We start from the raw sequence: 18,757 nt of genomic DNA, 5'->3' as shown, positions 1-18,757 counted from the left end.
AACTTCCCTACTTACCCCCTCTCTGAAACCTTAGTTTATTTTTGCACCATAAAGAACCTGAAATTTCAGCTTCCAAGGAATTTTGTTTTAGGGAATATTCTCATGGGCCATCTATTTATCTCACTGCAAATCACTCAGGATTAGGAAAATGTTGGGTTAATTAGTCATATGCTCATGCAAAGTCTAGGTACATTTGGGAAACCATCAGTCACTGCATGGCCAATGAAAGATTGATGTCATCAACGAGAGGAATGCTAGGTAGTAGAGCGAACTCTTGGCCCTATAGTTTCATCTAAGAATATTCTCATGGCCCATTATTATTTATCTCACTCAAAGCACTCAGGATTAGGTAAACGATGAGTTAATTAATGATAAGTTTATGCAAATTCTAGACACACTTGGAAAACCAGTTGTGGCTGAATGGCAAATGAAAGATAGATAACATCGCCAAGGGGAGTACTAGGTAGTAGAACGAACTCATGTACCTATAGTTTCATCTGTGCATAATGTGATGTATAAGTCTAATGATGGAAATAGCTGTTTTAAACATGTTTAACAGCAGAGACTGACTTGAATAGTCTGATGATTATGTGACTGACTTGAATCGCCAAGGGTAATCGAGAATGTTTCTTGATTAACATTTAGTTCATAGCATTTTAAAATAAAATGATGCTACATATATATTTTATAGAATTTAGCATTGATACGTTGAGATATTTATTATACATAAATTTGGGCCTCAAGTAATCTCAACCAATTCACAACCACATCAAGTTGGATAGGGAGATTTCCCATACTATCTTAGAGTTTGTGCTGAAATACTGGAAATCGGAAGTAATGTCCTTCAGTACTCATGTGTTGTTGAGACCATCCATGCACTTAATGCAACACAAAATAATTAGATTACTCTTTAATTAAAACTTATAAATCTATTATGCATGATTTAATATAAAATTTTATATTGATTTAATGATAAACTCTTGCTTAGAGGCCACCAAAGTTAATATTTTCAATTAATGCGGAATTATACTCTACATCAATTGAATTTTTAAGAAGATGAATTGGTTGGTTACATGAATGTTATACTGTTTAAAATTTTAAGAAAGGTAGAATAATTATCACTAAATTAATGTCTTTCATAGGAATCAAATATTGTAGGAAGTCCAATCTAGCATGTGAAGTACAATCATAAATTAAATATAATTTCAGACAACAATATTTCTATTACCCCAATTTTCTCATCATATTAGATGGGTAAAACTTAATTAATCTTACTAAGAGGAAAATAATGAAAAAAACCCACACTACCTGAATGAACATAAAAGATTTCTTCTATGCCAGTCTGCTCATTGAGTTGAGGTAATAACTAATGAATCGACATATATTTATCTCACAGTCTCTATCCCATCTAGAGCCTATTTGGAACAAGGGATGTTATTCTTTCGAGTTTTAATTATAGTTATTAATTCATTACTCAAGATGTGTTTTTTGCTTCCTTACTATATAGCATAAATTGGGATGTTCAGTAAGTTTTTCCTTATTTTAAAGTTTAAATGTTAATCTGGTAACAGAGATAGCACAAGATGACTCATATCAGGTTGATTGAAATTTCTTATGCAGTCAAGTTATATCCAGATATTTTAATTAATAGCAGTTATCATAAACTTGAATTCATCAGAATGTGTAAGAAGACAAGGTGGTATCCATTACCTCATTGTTATTTTGGGATAACCCATTGTGAGGGAGAATGTATTTTTGCTTGAAGATTTAAGGGAGAAGCACTGACATAGAGTATTTAAATCAGTATTCTGATGAATACTCACGTTAATATGCATTCATGTAGTCTTGAACAAACCAACCATCTCTTTTTAACACAATATTGCGCACAAAAATTCATGCTCAATAACTATCACATGGTTAGAGCATCTTGAGATATTTAATAACTTATATATATATATATATATATATATATATATTCCTTCTAATAAAATAGTTGGAATAGAATTGTAATGACTTCAAAAAAAATGAATTGAATCACCCGGGCACGAATTGCATTAGTAATTTATGTTGGATTCTAGCGTCATAGATCTAGATGAAGACAAGGATTCCATGCAGCAAAAGACTCATAACCAAATCAAACATCATCATTAAAACCATTGAAATGAAGTACCTTTGCCTGGATCGCATCTGTGATTTCTTCGATCCTAGAGCGAGGCGAGTCAAGCTGCTCATGTGTGCAGCCTCTAGACGTATCCACACAATCCTCGGCATGTTGAATCTCCTCCTCCTTGTTGACAAGCCCCATTCAATCTCCGTCGACATTGTTACGCCATCCCAATCGCATCGAGAGCGGAGAGTAGGTGTGGGGAGAAGGGAGAAGATGGGGAAGGCCCTTGAACAATTATTTACTGGGTGAACTTTGTTCAAGGCCTTCCCCTATTTATACTAAGTCGGTATTTTTCATAAAAAACCCCCAAAACTTAAGTATATCTTCCGACGTCCAAAAGACCATTTGCGTGTGACCCTCTAGGCCCATGTATGAGTCTCGTTAAAAACTTGAGCAGCCCAATAACCTTTATTGGCCTTCCAAATTAATTAACTATATCATCACATAGATTAATTAAAGTCGGATCGATTTAACCCAATCGATAGGTTGGGTCTCCAACACGTGGGGTGCCAAGCAACACCTCGTGCTCTAGAAGACACAGAGGAGTGTGTATCGACTCACTCATTCAACTTGTTCGTCCTTGGTTACCTTGTATGTATAGTCCCTCATCCACTTGACACTCCTAGGATGACTTAGGGTACTGTCAATTGTCAAACTCTAATCGGTCATCCGAGTTAATACTAATGCGTTCGAAAATCATCAGAGAACTCGTCTCCAATATTTTACTACCTTGGCCAAGGACATCATTGCATCATCTTCCTTGAGCTGTTACCTCTTATATCGAGGGTGGACGATCCCATCTTGACCACTCAATCATCTTCGTGAACTTTTTGACGCACCCGAACTAAGCCTACTTATAATCCCATGATAAGGGACACAAAAGTCATAGTCAAAGTACAGTTGTCCGTCCACAAGACGTCTTTGGTGTCTCAGGTCTAAGGAACACTTACACAACCGTGACATGAATCAACCTGATAGATAGTTAGGTATAATACCATTCAGGGATTCGTACGGATCAATTCTGTGAACTCTTTCCACTAAAGAGCACCCACTATCTATCATTAGTGTCTCCACACTAATGGCTACGGGAACGGCCATACTCATCATATGAATGAGGCTAGATATTGATATTCAATCCAAATACTTTGACTTCCTTCTCATGTATCCTTTGAATAGGAATATTTAGAATACATGCTTAAAGACTAGTGATCTCCGTATTACGATCTCATCATAATTCACTAAGTCCGATCATGTATTCATGGACTTCATTATAAACATCACACGTACACTACAATGAATATGTTCTATTAATGAACATGGAATGAGATGCATAATGTATAATTGGCTTGCCGCCCACATATATATGTCCATTAATTTCTTGGATCCTCGATTAAGATATGTTGAGTTGCTCATGTGTGCAGCCTATATATGTATCCATGCAATCCTTACCACGTCAAATCTACTCTGTCGTGTTGGTGAGCTCCGTTCACCCTCTGTCCTCATCATTACGCCATCCCAATCACATCGGGATTAGAGAGGAGCTCAGGGGAGAAGGGAGAAGAAGGGAAGAGCCCTGAAAATTGTTTGCCTTGGTGAATTTCGTTTAGGGATTTCCCTTATTTATACTAAGTGGGTATTTTTCATAAAAACCTCAAACTTTAAGTATATATTTTGACGTCCAAAAGACTATTCACGTGTGACCATCTAGGTCCATGTATCAGTCTAGTTAATGACTCGAGTAGCCCAATAACCTTTATTGGCCTTCCAAATTACTTAAATATGTCATTAATTAATGTCAGATAGATTTAATTCAATCGATAGGTTGAGTTTCTAGTCATTGGGGTACCAAGCTACACCTAATATTGTAGAATATACAAAGGAGAGTGTATTGACTCACTCATGGAACTTATCTGCCATCGGTTACCATGTATGTATAATCCCTCATCCACTTAATGTTCCTAGGATGACTTGAGCTATGGTCAAATCTCCAACCCTAATAGGTCATCCGAGTGAGTACTGATGCGTTCGAAAATCATCATATAACTCTTCTATGATATTTCACTACCTTGGACATGGGATTCATTCCATCATCTTCCTTGAGATGTCTCCTTTTAAATCGAGAGTGGATGATCTCATCATGACCACTGAATCACCTTTAGGAACTTCTTGATGCACCCAAACTAAGACTTGTTAGAACCCCATGATTATGAACTTGTAGGTCATAGTCCACCGCTAATTCACAAGACATCTTTGGCGCCTCAGGTCTAAAGACCACTTACACACACGTGACATTAATCAACCTAATTGAAAGTTTGGTATAATATCATTCATTGATTCGTAGGTATCGATTCAGTGAATTCTTTTCACTAAAGACCACCCATTATCTATCATTATTATATCCACACAAATGACTTTGGGACCAGCCATATTATTTGAGTGAGCCTAGATAATGTTATATTATCTACATGCTTTGATGTCCTTCTCGAGTACCCTTTGAATAGGAATAATTAGAACACTTTCTTAAAGACTAGTGATCTTCTTACTGTGATCTCATCATAATTCACTAAGTTCAATCATGTATTCATGGACTTCATTATAAGGATCACATGTGCACTATAATTAATACATTGTATTAGTGAACCTGAAGAAGGTATGGAATGTGTGATTGGCTTGTCTGCCACATATAGTTCCATCATTAATGACTATGGAGCTATGGTGATGCACACATATAAGTTGTAGCATGAAAAGTGACCACACAACCTCTAGAGGAGACGTAAGGGTCAGGACATGCCAACATCATCCCTAGATCTAGAATCAAACTTTCATTAATTTTAGGATTACATTTCCTGAATTTTATTAATTTACAGTTATTTTCTCTACTCAAAGGCCTATAAATAGATAATGCTTATTTTGGTATTTTTTTAAGCAAACTTTTCTTTCTCTATCGCTACCACTACTATCGAAATGGAAATTTTATGTCATTCCACACCATTGTGTCATTATACGCTAGCACCTTTGTATTTGTGCCCCAACCTACATTGCCTCATCACCATACCTCCATTTTTTTCATGTTAATGCACGTTTTGACGTCCCACGCCATCCCGCAGTACCGCATACAAATGAGGAAAGGGACAACACCATCATTATTTTTCTCTGAATTTTAAAGTTTGAAGGAAACATGTTGATATGTATTTTTTATATCCAACCCTCATTGGCCTTTAGTCATCCTGGCTTGCATCTCTCCTACTCATCCTACATCAAAATAATTGCTTTTTCAAAGAAGTTCCATGGGTGAAAGCTGAATTTTCAGGCCTGATATTTTTTGGATCAATATTTTTCGTTTATTCATTCAAAATTCTAGTCTAACACTCATATGTGTAGATTATTCTACATTGAGTGTGTGATTTAAATATTTTATATAAAACTTAACATCTTTTTAGATCAATAATATTTCATTTACGCATTAAAAAGACTGGCTTAACACTCATATGTATGGAATAGTCTACATTGAGTGAGTTGTTCTGATATTTTATATAAAATAGAATATTTTAACCCTTCACATGACATTTAAGTACTTAAAAATATTATCTGCATAATTTTCCTTCAAAATTTTCAGATTAAGTTTCAAGTTTTACTGAGCTTTTTAAAAAATTTCTATATCTGATAAATTTAAATGTCATATATATTTTTAATTCATAAAAAATTATTAGATCCAATTTCATAATTATATATATAATCACTCGTAATACTGGCACTCGGGATAAAATAAAAGTGTTAATGCATGAATAGAAGGGAACAATCTGGAAATGATCATCAATTCAATTGTCTTGAAATGAGAAACATTTAATCTTATTTAATAGGAAGATAAATTGTTATCCCAAATAGATAATCAATAATCATATAGATGACTTTCGATATCATAAAAGATCTAACTCATTAATTTTCTAGGAATTGTGGTATAATCAAACTCTCTGAAACCTTAAAATGTGTACATTAATGATGTATCAATTTTCTCTCCCCAAAATTTATCTCTTATTTTGAATGCATGTTATGAAATATCCTGTAAAAAATAATAAATTAATATCAGATTATTACAATAAGATCTAAACCTATTTATATCATCCTACAGGTTTTGTATGATCTGGACTTGTGGTTTTTGTGAGAGGGATGGGGAGATATACCCCAAATAACATAAATTTTGAAATAAAATCCAATTTTATGTCATTGTATTTACCTTTCAGGGTTTTTATAACATTTAATGCAATTTTAGTTTCCTAAAATATTTATCATGTGCTCCAGTATCTTAATATAATATCAATAAGGAACACAAACATGTAAAATTTGACTTACGGGGACTATTTTTAATCAGATATTCATAAAGGTAAATAAGTTTCTAATTATATACATTTAAAATATTTAATTTATATTCATAAAAATATAAAAGGTTAAATACCAATGATTAGGCATCAATAAAATTAGATTAAAATTTGAATAAAATATTGATTTTAAAAGGATTTATTTGATATTAATTTGTTGAATGTTTAATTTTAATTTAATAAAACTGCGAATATAAAATCAAATTAAGGTAAACTATTTTATTATAGAATTTTTATTATTTGGGATATTGATGAATCTGAAGACTGAGAGACGGAGTGAGGTCAATTGGATATAGACATGAGAAGAGATACTTTCTAATATTGAAATAATATAAATCATATAAATAGGATAATTGAAATTAAGGTTCAAATGGTATTTTATTAGCAGATAAAATTGATACTTGACTTTGCATATTATCTATATAGGTGAATAAGGTTTAATGAATAAAAATTAAAACGGATAATAATAAATATTCAATAATTAATTGGGTATTCTAGATAGAAAATAAGAGAGATACGAGGGAAATTAATATATTATAGTATATAGTTCATAAATTTAATCGAATTGAGAATTTGACCGACTAATTAGAAGAAAACTCTTGATATGGAAACATTTAGAAAGACATAGTATTGAAACAGAAACATCAAAATAATAATTGAGTTTGTAGAGAAGTATTGTACTCCAATTATTTTCATCAAGATAAAGACAAAGAATAAGAGATTAAATTTATGAATTTTATTTAAAAATTAAAAGGACTGGCCTAGCTAAGATAAAAAATTTAGAATTATTTCTTTTTATTTGTATTTACACTAATGTTTTTGCAGGCTTAACACTCTGATAAATTATTGAAATGATATTAAATAATAACGTACATTCCATCAATAACATACTGGGCGTGCGATCAAGGATATATACGACAAGCTGTTTGATTTAGAAAATCTGAATTCTCACTGCCCAAAGGTAATTTTCTGTCTTTTATTGGAACCTTAGTCGCGGGGCTAAGACCTTTTGTTTCCTACAATATTAATAAGGCACAATGAGAGTGAGTATTTAGGAAATCCTGCAAATCTATAATGATGTCAAATATTAGGTATCTAGAGTTGTAAAAGTGTTCAATAAAATTAACTATATATATTGATTGTATTAAGGGACAATCATCAAACTTGGATAAGATAACCTCACCGATTCCAAACTAAAGGCTCCAAAAATTAATCAAAATAACATACTTATAAATTCAAATATAAAAAATATGATTATAAAAAACTTTGAATGAATCAAATCAATCTATCTCATTAAATTGGGTTTCTAATCGACATTTTATACAAGCGCTTTCATAACAAATTATATTAATGTGCATTTTTATAATCATGGTTACATTAAATTCTCTCTCTCTCAAGTTCACTTCAATCAATATAAATTAAACTCTATATCGATTGTTTCAATGGAATTATCATCAATTAATAGATTAATCATAAATTTGTTTTATTTATCAACTTACTCAAAAGACTTTTCCAGGTTTCTATGTATCAAAACTAAAAAAAAAAATCTTTCAGATTTGGCTTAAAAATTCTACTCATAATCAAAGGATAAATTTATGATTTTCTAAAATTTATCTATTTTAATGTATTTATATGATTAAAATATGTTCCTAAATTATCAAATACATTTCTTATTATATTTTTACCATAAATATGTCTAATATTTTATATTTACGTCATTAAATTTTCAATGTGGAAGAAGTTACATTTTGATCATAAAATTTTAAACAATAAAGCTACTTACCAATTAAAGAATAAAGTTACTCACCATAAATTTTTTAATCAAATTCTAATTCCATCCATGTTAAACATTTTATCAACTATAGTGGACTTTATATTTTTCCATATCTCACCTTTAAATATTAAAAAAGGTATATTCAAAAGTATACAAATAAATTATATTTTAAAATATAATGTATTATATAATGCTAAATATAAAATAATGAATTAAAAAACTCATTTACTAATAGCTTCCAAGATCCAATTTGCTGCTAAAGTTTCCGGATAAAAAACTATGTCAGCTGTAATCTAATTTACCATTTTTTACTTTGAAATAAATGAATGGAATCAAAAAAATTAATTAATTTTAACATATAATTACATATGACAAAGTGAATTTGGATGAATCATTAAGATTACAATGCAAAAATATGAAAGATAGGTTGATTTAAATTCAAAAGCTGAAAAATATGATTAAGACTCCACACATAATGTAAATCATAATTTAAATATGCATATCCTTCAGTAATTCATTTTTTTTTACCAAGTTAACCTGTGATCAAATGTTTAAATTGATATTAAAATCCCTTCATATAAATATGAATGATAATGATTAAAATATGGCATGGAACCAGATAATTTTTTAATATCATGAATAAGAATTAAATATATAAAAATTCTTAAATTTATGATTTTTTATTAATTTAATTTTTTATATGTGAAATTTAATGTTTGGGTTTTCAATTTTATGTGATAATTTATGCCACGGCATGTTAATTCCAGGAAATATCTTATGGGATCAATGAAGCTTTCTCATCTTTGGTTTGATTAAGACACATTTAGAAGTAAGTCTAATGATTTTTAGGTTTTCCATGTAGGAACTGTTAAAGTTTTTAAATTATTTGTGCTAAAAGTTTCAAGTTCAAAAAAGGTTTGAATTATAGTTGTCTGCCTTATCTTTTTTCCTACCTCTCCTAATACGCATAGGTATATTTTAATAAAATGGTGTAAGGCTAAGCCTTAGCTGCAGCCTTCAAGGAGGGTTTCCCATGGTCCTCATAATATTCATTTATAAATCTATAAAATCACCAAGGCTCTTCTAGCCACCAAGTCTCCACAAGACAAAAAAATAGTTTCACATGTATTTAAATGAACTGAAACAAGATATGGAACTATGACTGCGCGTAAGAGTTATAAGTAAAACCTAGAACAGAAAATATATTTGTTAGTAGGAAATGTTAATTAGTAAACTTATTATATTAAATATTTTTTCAAAAGTTTTTCCTTACCAAAATAGATAAATTATGAAGCTCAAAATGATAGGATAATAATCAAATTTATCCTTTTTATAAGATTTTCATGCTAACTTCAGCTAATATATATATGAGGCACTATTATAATGAAATATTTTAAATATTTTAGAATTTTTATTATATTTTAGTTCCAACCTAATAGTATTTCTACAACTATAATTATAAGTTTAAATTTTAAAATCTGTTGATTTTTTTTTACCCTAGATAAATAACTGAGCAAAATTAGATTGTACGAAATTAGAATGAAAAAAACTGACCAAAGTGACATTGAAAATGTTGCGAACAGAGAAAAGTTGATGATATATTTTATTATATGAAATATCAGTCTGATGCAATTTCAGATTGATTATTCTATTTTTTGATGAAGCTAACTATTTAAATAAGAATATTCAACCAAAAATATTTTGAATGAGATCATATTTACAATAAAGATGCATAAATATGATCTATGTTCATTGTCTAAGCAGTCTGGTTTAACAATTATGTATTTAACATTGGAGTTTATACATGGTTCACGTTAAGACAATGAAAAGCTTTATACAATGGAAAATAATAAATTAACAATAAATAATGTGTAAGCCAATGTCAATACATAACCCACGGCACATATATGGAAGAGAGAGAGAGGGGAATAGACAGCTAAGAAGATATATTTACATATATGATACAAATATAAATGAGAGGTTTAAGGTGATATAGAGATAAGAGGGAATGGAGGTTTGATCTGATCCATCAATTATTGGTCTCATATTCCGCCATTGAAAAAAATGAGGTCATAATGAGGATAATGTGATTTGTCGCCCCTCTGTAGATCATTCAAACAGTCCCATTTTATTAAGTAATCAATGATCAACCAAATCAGTCATGTTACCTGGAAATCATTTGAACATTAATTTAATTTTTTAATATTTAATAAAATATTTGGAGTAATGTAAAGTATATTTGAAAATCATAACTTTCATAGTTGTGTAAGCATGGCATGAAGAAGAAGTTTATCGCCCGTAGTTAAATTGAAGTTGATTCAACAAAAAAATTAGATGTTCTAAGATAGAAGGAAAATTGTATGTCAACTCCATGAAACTATTGAATCTGAGGTACACGAAATATTGTTTCTTGGAACTCCATGAAACTACATTGGATCCCAAGTACAACAAATAAGCACCATTGTATATTCTGTCATCTAGTGCTCCTGCTCGTTCTGCATCACTCAACACAGTTTATGAAGAGGTAGAATTTCTATCAATCTGTAATTCAAACCAATAATGAGCATATCACCTACATAAACCAAAACAAAAAAGAGTTACATGGAGAATGAACAGGGATGAATCATTGTGGGGTTCATTTAGATGGAGCGATTAAAGGTTATTACTTAACTTTGTAAATAATGCTTAAGACAGGGCAGGGATTTTTTTAAGGTTCAAACATAGTGAGGAAATAGAGGATCAATGAAACCAGGTGGTTGTTGAATATATACTAGTTATACTAGATCTACATGAAGGAAAGCATTGTAGGCATTTTTTTTGTATTAGTCAACTAAGTGATGCTGCATGCGAGAGAAGAAGTTGAATTATTATTATTTTGAAAACAGGGCTAAATGTATACTGACAATCAATACCTGATATTTAATGATAACCTTGGGCTACCAAATTTGCCTTTTACTGATCAAGGGATCCAAATGCATGTATTTTGGTCTTGTCTATCCAGTTGTAACCTAAAATATAAAGGCTGGGATGATGAGGTACCAAGCTCCAGTTAGAGTGCCAAATAAGAGAATCATATTATTCTTGCACGTCCATTCCCCATTTTGGCTGGCATACAACATCAATGGATGCAGGACGATCAGCAGATATTGTTTGGTTTGTTTAGGAAAACATGAAGGCAAGCCCTCAATCCAAGTGCAAGCGCACGAGGCCAGTAAACCATACAATTAAATATTTTTATGGTTTAAACTTTGCTTTAGGGAGAGAATTCTGTAGAGGACGCATGAGCCTGAACTAGTTGTCTTTGAAGCTTATAATGATATTTAATCTTGTCCTCTATCTCTTTGTTACAATCTAATTGATATTATTATATTCATAAAAAAATTTCACAAGATTGATATCATAAATATAATATCTATATTTTGAAATGTCGTATACAATTGGCAGATCCAATTTTTATCAGCCATCTTCGTCCGTAGACAATATCTTTGATAACTCGTTGTCGACTTGGCCGATGTGATCTTTGACAATATCTTTAGATAATCATAATACTAAAATTGAAACAAAACCCTACCTAGCTTCACTTGTATGGTGCACAGACATGAAGAGAATGATTTTTCCATTCCTGAATGAAAGAACAGTTTGATCCAGGGAGTCATGTCCTGGGCCTTGGACGATGGACAAGACCAAAAAGTCTCTACCAGACAAAAGAGGGAATGGTTTTTATGCTTGGGAATGAAAAGGCAATCACTGACGCAGGCAGTGGACAGCAGACTGGACGAATGTATTCAATTTGCATTTTTTTTCTCAAATATTAGAACTCCTATGATTCAGAACATCTATTGTTTTCCGCTCCCAATGTTAGACAACACCAAAATGCAAGGGGCATGACAATTTCCCCGAGGGACAGTTTCCAAACAGGATGGTTCTCAGATTGGACAGTTCTTGGACATGACAGATCCCAGACAGAACAGTTTCAGATGGGATGCCTCTGGGACAGGACGGTTTCGAAAGGGACAGTTCCCAAACAGGACAGTTCTAGGACAGGATGGTTTTGGATGACCTAAAAAATGGCATGCAAGATGGAACAAAAATCAGTCCATTCCAAACCGTTCAATCTACACTTGGATAGGAGATAACATGCATTTTGATAATCATATTCATACAAGGGTCAAGAGTTCAGAGGAGATGGAGGTTTGAGATAAGCTAGGCCCAACCCAGGGAGAGAATCAGGCTTATTTTTAGAGACAACATGGGCTCTAGCTGAACTGGAAACGGAGAAGGAGCCGAACGGACTTGAGGGGGTTGCCCTTTCGATCTGAGAGCTGGACTGATCGATACCCGGGCCTCAACTCAGACACAGGGAGGCAGCATTGACCAGCAAAGTCATCCTTCTCGGACATGTCATATTCATGTACTTCGACTCGGAGCACAGCAAGTTCCGGAACAGTCAATGGGAATTCGAACTCTTCGTTCCACATTGGTGACCAGCAGTCTTCTTTGGTCTTTGTCTTCTTCATCCCGCTATCCGCTGCGGCCCCAGCAATACCCACCTGGCAAAATTAAAGTAAAATTAAAAAGTCAACGCACCATTTTTTTGGATAAGTCAATAAGAGGCTGGAAATGGACTGATTTTTCTGACTCTGGCATAGAAATCTGGAGGAGAGAAGGCGTCAAAGTGGGTCTTTTTGAAATCCAGATGCCACCCGTCTCCCATGCATACTTTGACCTGTTCAGAGATGAGAGCGATATGAGATGTGGGTCATGCCTTTTCCAGCTCATGGTCAATGGGTCAATAGTGAGAGAGAGAGAGTGCAACAGTGAGAGGTAAGAGAGAGAGAGAGAGAGAGAGAGAGAGAGATGAGATGTGGGTCATGCTTTTTCTGGGTCACAGGTCAACAGGTCAACAGTGAGAGAGAGAGTGAAAGGGTTGTAGAGAGCGAAATGTGGGAGATGGGTTATACTTTTCCTGGGTCACTGGTGAGCTCAGAGATTGAGAGAGAGATGAGATGAGGTCATGATTTTTCGTGGTCGGGGTTCGACGGGTCAACAGGTTGAGACAGTAGGAAGAGAAAGACAGCGAAGAGAGAGAGAGAGAGAGAGAGAGATGAGATGTACGTCATACTATTAGGGTCAACAGTGAGAGAGAGAGAGTGAAAGGGTGCGAGACACTAGGATGTGGATTATGCTTTTTCCAGGTCAGGGTTCAACAGGTCAATGGTTTGAGAGAGAAAGAATGAAAGGTGAGAGAGGAGCGAATGGAAAATGTGAGAGATGGTGAAGAGGAGGTAAGAAAGAAAGAAAGAAAGAAATAAAGAAAGAAAGGGTGAGATATAATTCAGAAAGAGAGAAAGGAAGGGTGAGAGATAGAAGACAGAGTAATAGAAAGGAAGGGTGAGAGATAGAAGAGAGAGTAATAGAAAGGGTGAGAAATAATAGAGAGAGAGAAAGAAAGAGAAAGAGAGAGAGAACGAGAGAAAGATAAAGAGAGAGAGAGAGGGAGAGAGGGAGAGAGAAAGAAAGAGAGAGAGAGAAAGAAAGAAAGAAAGATAAAGAGAGAGAGATGAAGAGAGGGAGAGAGAAAGAAAGAGATAGAGAGAGAGAAAGAAAGAATGATAAAGAGAGAGAGAGATAGTAAGAAAGATAAAGAGAGGGAGAAAGAAAGAATGATAAAGAGAGAGAGAGAGATAGTAAGAAAGATAAAGAGAGGGAGAGAGAAAGAAAGAGATAGAGAGAGAAAGAAAGAAAGAAAGAATGATAAAGAGAGAGAGAGAGAGAGATAGTAAGAAAGATAAAGAGAGGGAGAGAGAAAGAAAGAAAGAAAGAATGATAAAGAGAGAGAGAGAGATAGTAAGAAAGATAAAGAGAGGGAGAGAGAAAGAAAGAGACAGAGAGAGAAAGAAAGAAAGAATAATAAAGAGAGAGAAAGAGAGATGAGATATGGGTCATGATTTTCCTGGGTCAAGAGTCGACGGGTCAATGAGTTGACCTTTAATGTCTTCTGCACAGCCTGAGTCTCCGATGGGTCAAAGACCTCACCGTCATGGTTGGCCATCAGGAAGTCTGGCTTTTTAATGAACCCACACCCTCCATTGGCCTTGTAGAACCCGTGCATCAACCAAAGAGAACGGCCATAACCCTGTTAAGAAGCAATTCATTACCACTTTTTTAGTGAGAAAAACAGATTGACAAGCCCAGATTGAGGCCGCGGAAGAATAAAACTTGTGGGCAGGCAACCCTCCTAAACAGGGAAGACGTTTTTGATAATTCCGGCAATTGTCATGAGTGAACGAATGATTGCATTACAGAGAATGTTATGCTAAATTGTGTTAATTCCGTTCTGTTATGCTACATTTTGCTTTGTTGTGATATACTATGCTATGTTATGTAAGGTTATGCCATGTAATGTCAGAGGGATGGTATGTTTTGTTGTGTCATTTATCTTATTTATTTAGGTTGGTTTTCTTATGATTTGCAGGGAGAATTACGCATTAATCTTGCATAATTCGGGGTCTGGGATGACAACATGAAACTAGTGCACGTAAATAGAACCTGCATATTGAAGGCCACCATCTGAGCTCCATGCATCCACCCAACAAAAGGGTTGTAATTTGATGAGTTGAAACGAGTGCCTTTTGGGTAAACCCTGAGTATATTCCTCTGAGTGAACCTGCCGAAGAAAATAAAAGAAATTTTAAGGCGAGAAAATAATGCAAACTGTAAGCGTCACCTAAAAAATCAATTTGCGTATCATTTTTTACCGCATTACGTCTTTGCCATGAGATAAGGTGGCCTTCACCAGTTCTTGCTCGCTCAAACTGAGGCGCCTAACCTTGTCTGGATCAACCTTGAGAGCATCTTTTAATGTACCTTTGGGCTTTCCCGCAGCAATCGTGATCAGCCTCCTGTACTCTGGTGATGCCGTCTTATCCTCATCTTCGTCCTCGTCCTCATCTTGCTCTTCGTCCTGCCCTCCATCATTAAGCAAATAAGAGGGAAGAACGCTATATAGTACTGGAGGACGATGACAAACTTGTCATCCCATCATCTTTCACAAATATCATCATCGTCATCATTCCCTGTCTGAGGCTGGGATGACTGTGATGATGATGGAGACATATGGAAGATGGACTAGGTAGCTAGCTTCCAAGCCACAGCACTTGATGCACATGACTTGCCTTTGTCTTCATCATGCTTGACACTGAGAGAGAGTTGTGAGAGAGAGTCACATATACGGGAAAAATACTATCTAAAGTATATTTGCCTCTGTCTTAGATGACATTGATGATGTCAAGCCATCATCATCATCCAAGCCGCAGAAAATGATGAGGACGATGGCAACTCTCATCATTCTCTCATCACCGTCGTCCTGGATGCCGAACCACAGATAGCTAATACAGACAGTGGTGAATAATCATAAGGGGGATTAGAACCTCGTCTTCATATTCAAGCTCAGTTTTTGCATCAGGGACCTCCTTTCCCCATGCCTCCTCGTCTGGGCGCCTCTTACTTTCCTTCATTGAACCGTTTTCATCATCTTTGGAGATCTTGGATTCCAGGTATTCTTTCGGAGGCTTTGTCGACAGGATGATCCTATTCTTGAGAGCTTCTGGAGAAGGGAATTCTTCAAGGCTTCCAGATTCCGGATAGTAGAGCATATCACCGAATGTTTCCGAGACCATCTGTAATATTAACAATGGATGAATAATGATAACCTGTAAAAACTTGAAATTGAGAGAATCCGTTAAAATACTTGCCTGGGCGACTTTGGCCTGAAGATCTGGTGTGAGATGATCCTCTAAGGTTATGATCACAGGGTATGGAGATGCCACAAATGCATATTCCTTGATCGACTTCAGACACTTAATGAGCTCTACAGGCGAGGTCAATGTCCTGGAAACCCAAATACAAATTAGGGAAAATGAATGCATATTTAATCAAATAATCAACTTGTCCGAAAGCAGGAGGTACCTTCCATGAAGAACATTGATATCGTCTTTTTTAGAATTTGGCCAAATATCTAGCTCAATAACTCTAACACCCCTCTCGAGGGCCCTGATGATGGGCACATCACTGCAGTCACTGCTGAGCTGGTTACCAGTGAGGTAGGAATTATGCCCGGTGTAAATAAAGTAGTGAGACAGCGGGGCAGTCATGTCTTGATGCACCTGTGATTAAGAATTCAATGAACAAATTTTATCGTTTAACCAAAATAAAAATTTTCAACTAGACTAGATGAAGATGACTAAGAAGCACGAGGAAGTGTTTTTCTTCAATGTAACTGGTGCTCTAGATCTGGCCATGGGGGATGGAAGATTCGAGGTCAGATCTGTTGATTCAATAATAAACACAAGTTAGGTTTTTCTTCAGTCGGTATCATCGAACTGAAGCTGATTCGATCGCTGACCCATTCAATGAATGAACTTTCAAGTGCAATCACAATTCTTTCCAATTTAAGTAGACGGAGAAGATATAGAAGCATGAAGAAGAGTGTTTCTTCTATCTATCCGGCGCTCAAGATCTGGCCATGGGGAAATGGAATCTTAGGGATCGGATAAGTAAATTCAAAAACAAATGAAAGTTGAGACTATGCTTCGACAAAAATTCAATGATTTCCTCATTCGAGGAATGAGTATTTACGCTTAACCACAACCGTCTTTGAATTATAGTGGATGAAGATGTCTAATAATCAGGAAGAAGTCCGTTTATTTAGCCCACCCGGCACTCAACATTGGGTCATAAGGAATGGAAGCTTAGGGATCAGTCAGTTAATTTAATACGAACAGAAATTCTGGGGTTTTTTTCTGGGTACCATCCGACTGAATCGAATTCAATCAATGACACATTCAATGAACGATTTTTCAAGTCAAACCACATTTTTTTTCAAGTAATTAGATGAACATCACGAAGACGCAAGAAGAAGCGTGTTTCTTCGACCAAAATCCCTAAATTCTATCTCAAAACAGCAAAGGAGACGGATACTACGCCTTATTCCACCACGATTATCAAGCAATACTCATAATTCAGCTTGAGATCGCTCACCTGAGGCTTCGTCGGGGCATTGAGCTCCGAACACAGCAGAAAAAACTGAAAGTCCTCAAGAGAAAGACTCTTGGAAGCCTTGCCGATGTGATGTCGCCGCCCGTGATGCCTTACCTGATCAACGATCCTCTCCGCTTCTTCCACCGTCGCGCCTGCTTCTCCCTGGACCTCCACGAGGAATCTCCGAAGCTGCTCGGGGCTGATGCCAGTCCCGCCATCGGCGTACGTTGCGAAGGCCTCCTTCACGTCGGGAGGCACTTCTCCTTCCACCGCACGAAACTTGCGGCTGAAGCAAAGGCACATCTTGTAGCTCCCCATCCTCAATCACGATCTACGATCTCAAATCCTGATCAAATCGAGATCACTCTTCTTCTCCGATGATCATCCGCTCTGTTCTTCAAGATCAGCGGAAGAATTTCGATCCGATCTGATCTCCGCCGCGGAAATTACGCGTTGCCGATGTGACAGCGATGCTGATATAATCTGCCTCGTTAATGCAAACTATACTAGGAGTTTTATGAAATAATATATGCGCAATAATGGCAAGAAATGGAATTTCTTCGTTTTTTTATTGTTTTTTTAGGAAAAATCCAAGCTAGGATTAGAAAAATCCAAGATGTGTACCATGTGAAGCATGCTGGCATCGACAGTTCAACAGGAGTGGTTGTCGGTAGACATGGTCGTTCTGTTCTGTTCGTTTGGAACGAACACAAAATTCGCACAACAGAACCACACAGGCCCTTGTTCTTTTTTCTGTTCTTTTTCTTTTTCAAAAACGAACCAAATTCGCACATTCGCACAATATTAGACTAAAATTCGCACAAAGCGAACAAAAGAACAGAACACGGGTCTGTTCGATGTTCTGTTCGAATTCGTTTTTGTTCTGTTCGGAAAACCGAACAAAACGAACAATTCGCACAAATTCGCACCAAAAGAACAGAACGACATGTCTAGTTGTCGGTCTGGAGCCGGTTATCGGATGACGATATCGAGACGGATGCTGTGCTGGATATCAGAGATGGGAAATCCAATGACCGTGTTAACGGGTATTTAGATATCGGATGACGACATTGTATATGGGCTGCTATGGTACCGTTATCCATCTGGATATCGACTTTTGTCCCCCAACATTACAACTACATGAGGACTATGGCTCAAACAAACTACCTCGAGTCAGGCAATGACTTCTTTGGTTGTAGCACCTGAGGAGGAAGTGGATGCCCGTTAGTGTCTGCTCGCCCAATCTCAACATCATACGAGAAAATATCGAGACAGAAGTTGTATTCTATATCAAAAATGGGAAATAATATGCCCACATTTACTCGTGTTCAGATATTCGATGACAATATCAGATATGGGTTGCTACTATATCGTTATCCGTCCTGGTATCGACATCCATCT

General features: G+C 35.3%; 1 protein-coding gene across 1 annotated transcript; it reads right to left on the bottom strand.

Moving 5' to 3' along the window:
• Positions 1 to 12,399: 12,399 nt before the first annotated feature.
• LOC144715421 (phosphoinositide phospholipase C 4-like) lies at positions 12,400 to 17,838 on the bottom strand. Its single transcript, XM_078590328.1, has 9 exons — positions 17,357 to 17,838; positions 16,286 to 16,482; positions 16,072 to 16,207; positions 15,748 to 15,996; positions 15,076 to 15,281; positions 14,867 to 14,984; positions 14,304 to 14,453; positions 12,957 to 13,043; positions 12,400 to 12,867 (listed from the first exon to the last, which is right to left on the bottom strand). The coding sequence occupies exons 1-9, from the start codon at positions 17,672 to 17,674 to the stop codon at positions 12,574 to 12,576; spliced, it is 1,755 nt and encodes a 584-aa protein (XP_078446454.1). The 5' UTR covers positions 17,675 to 17,838; the 3' UTR covers positions 12,400 to 12,573.
• Between the last annotated feature and the right edge of the window lie 919 nt (positions 17,839 to 18,757).

This window comes from Wolffia australiana, chromosome 19 (genome assembly GCF_029677425.1).
Source record: "Wolffia australiana isolate 7733 chromosome 19, ASM2967742v1".
NCBI lineage: Eukaryota > Viridiplantae > Streptophyta > Magnoliopsida > Alismatales > Araceae > Wolffia > Wolffia australiana.
The sequence above is the reverse complement of the archived record's forward strand: the minus strand, read 5'-3'. Positions and strand labels throughout refer to the sequence as shown.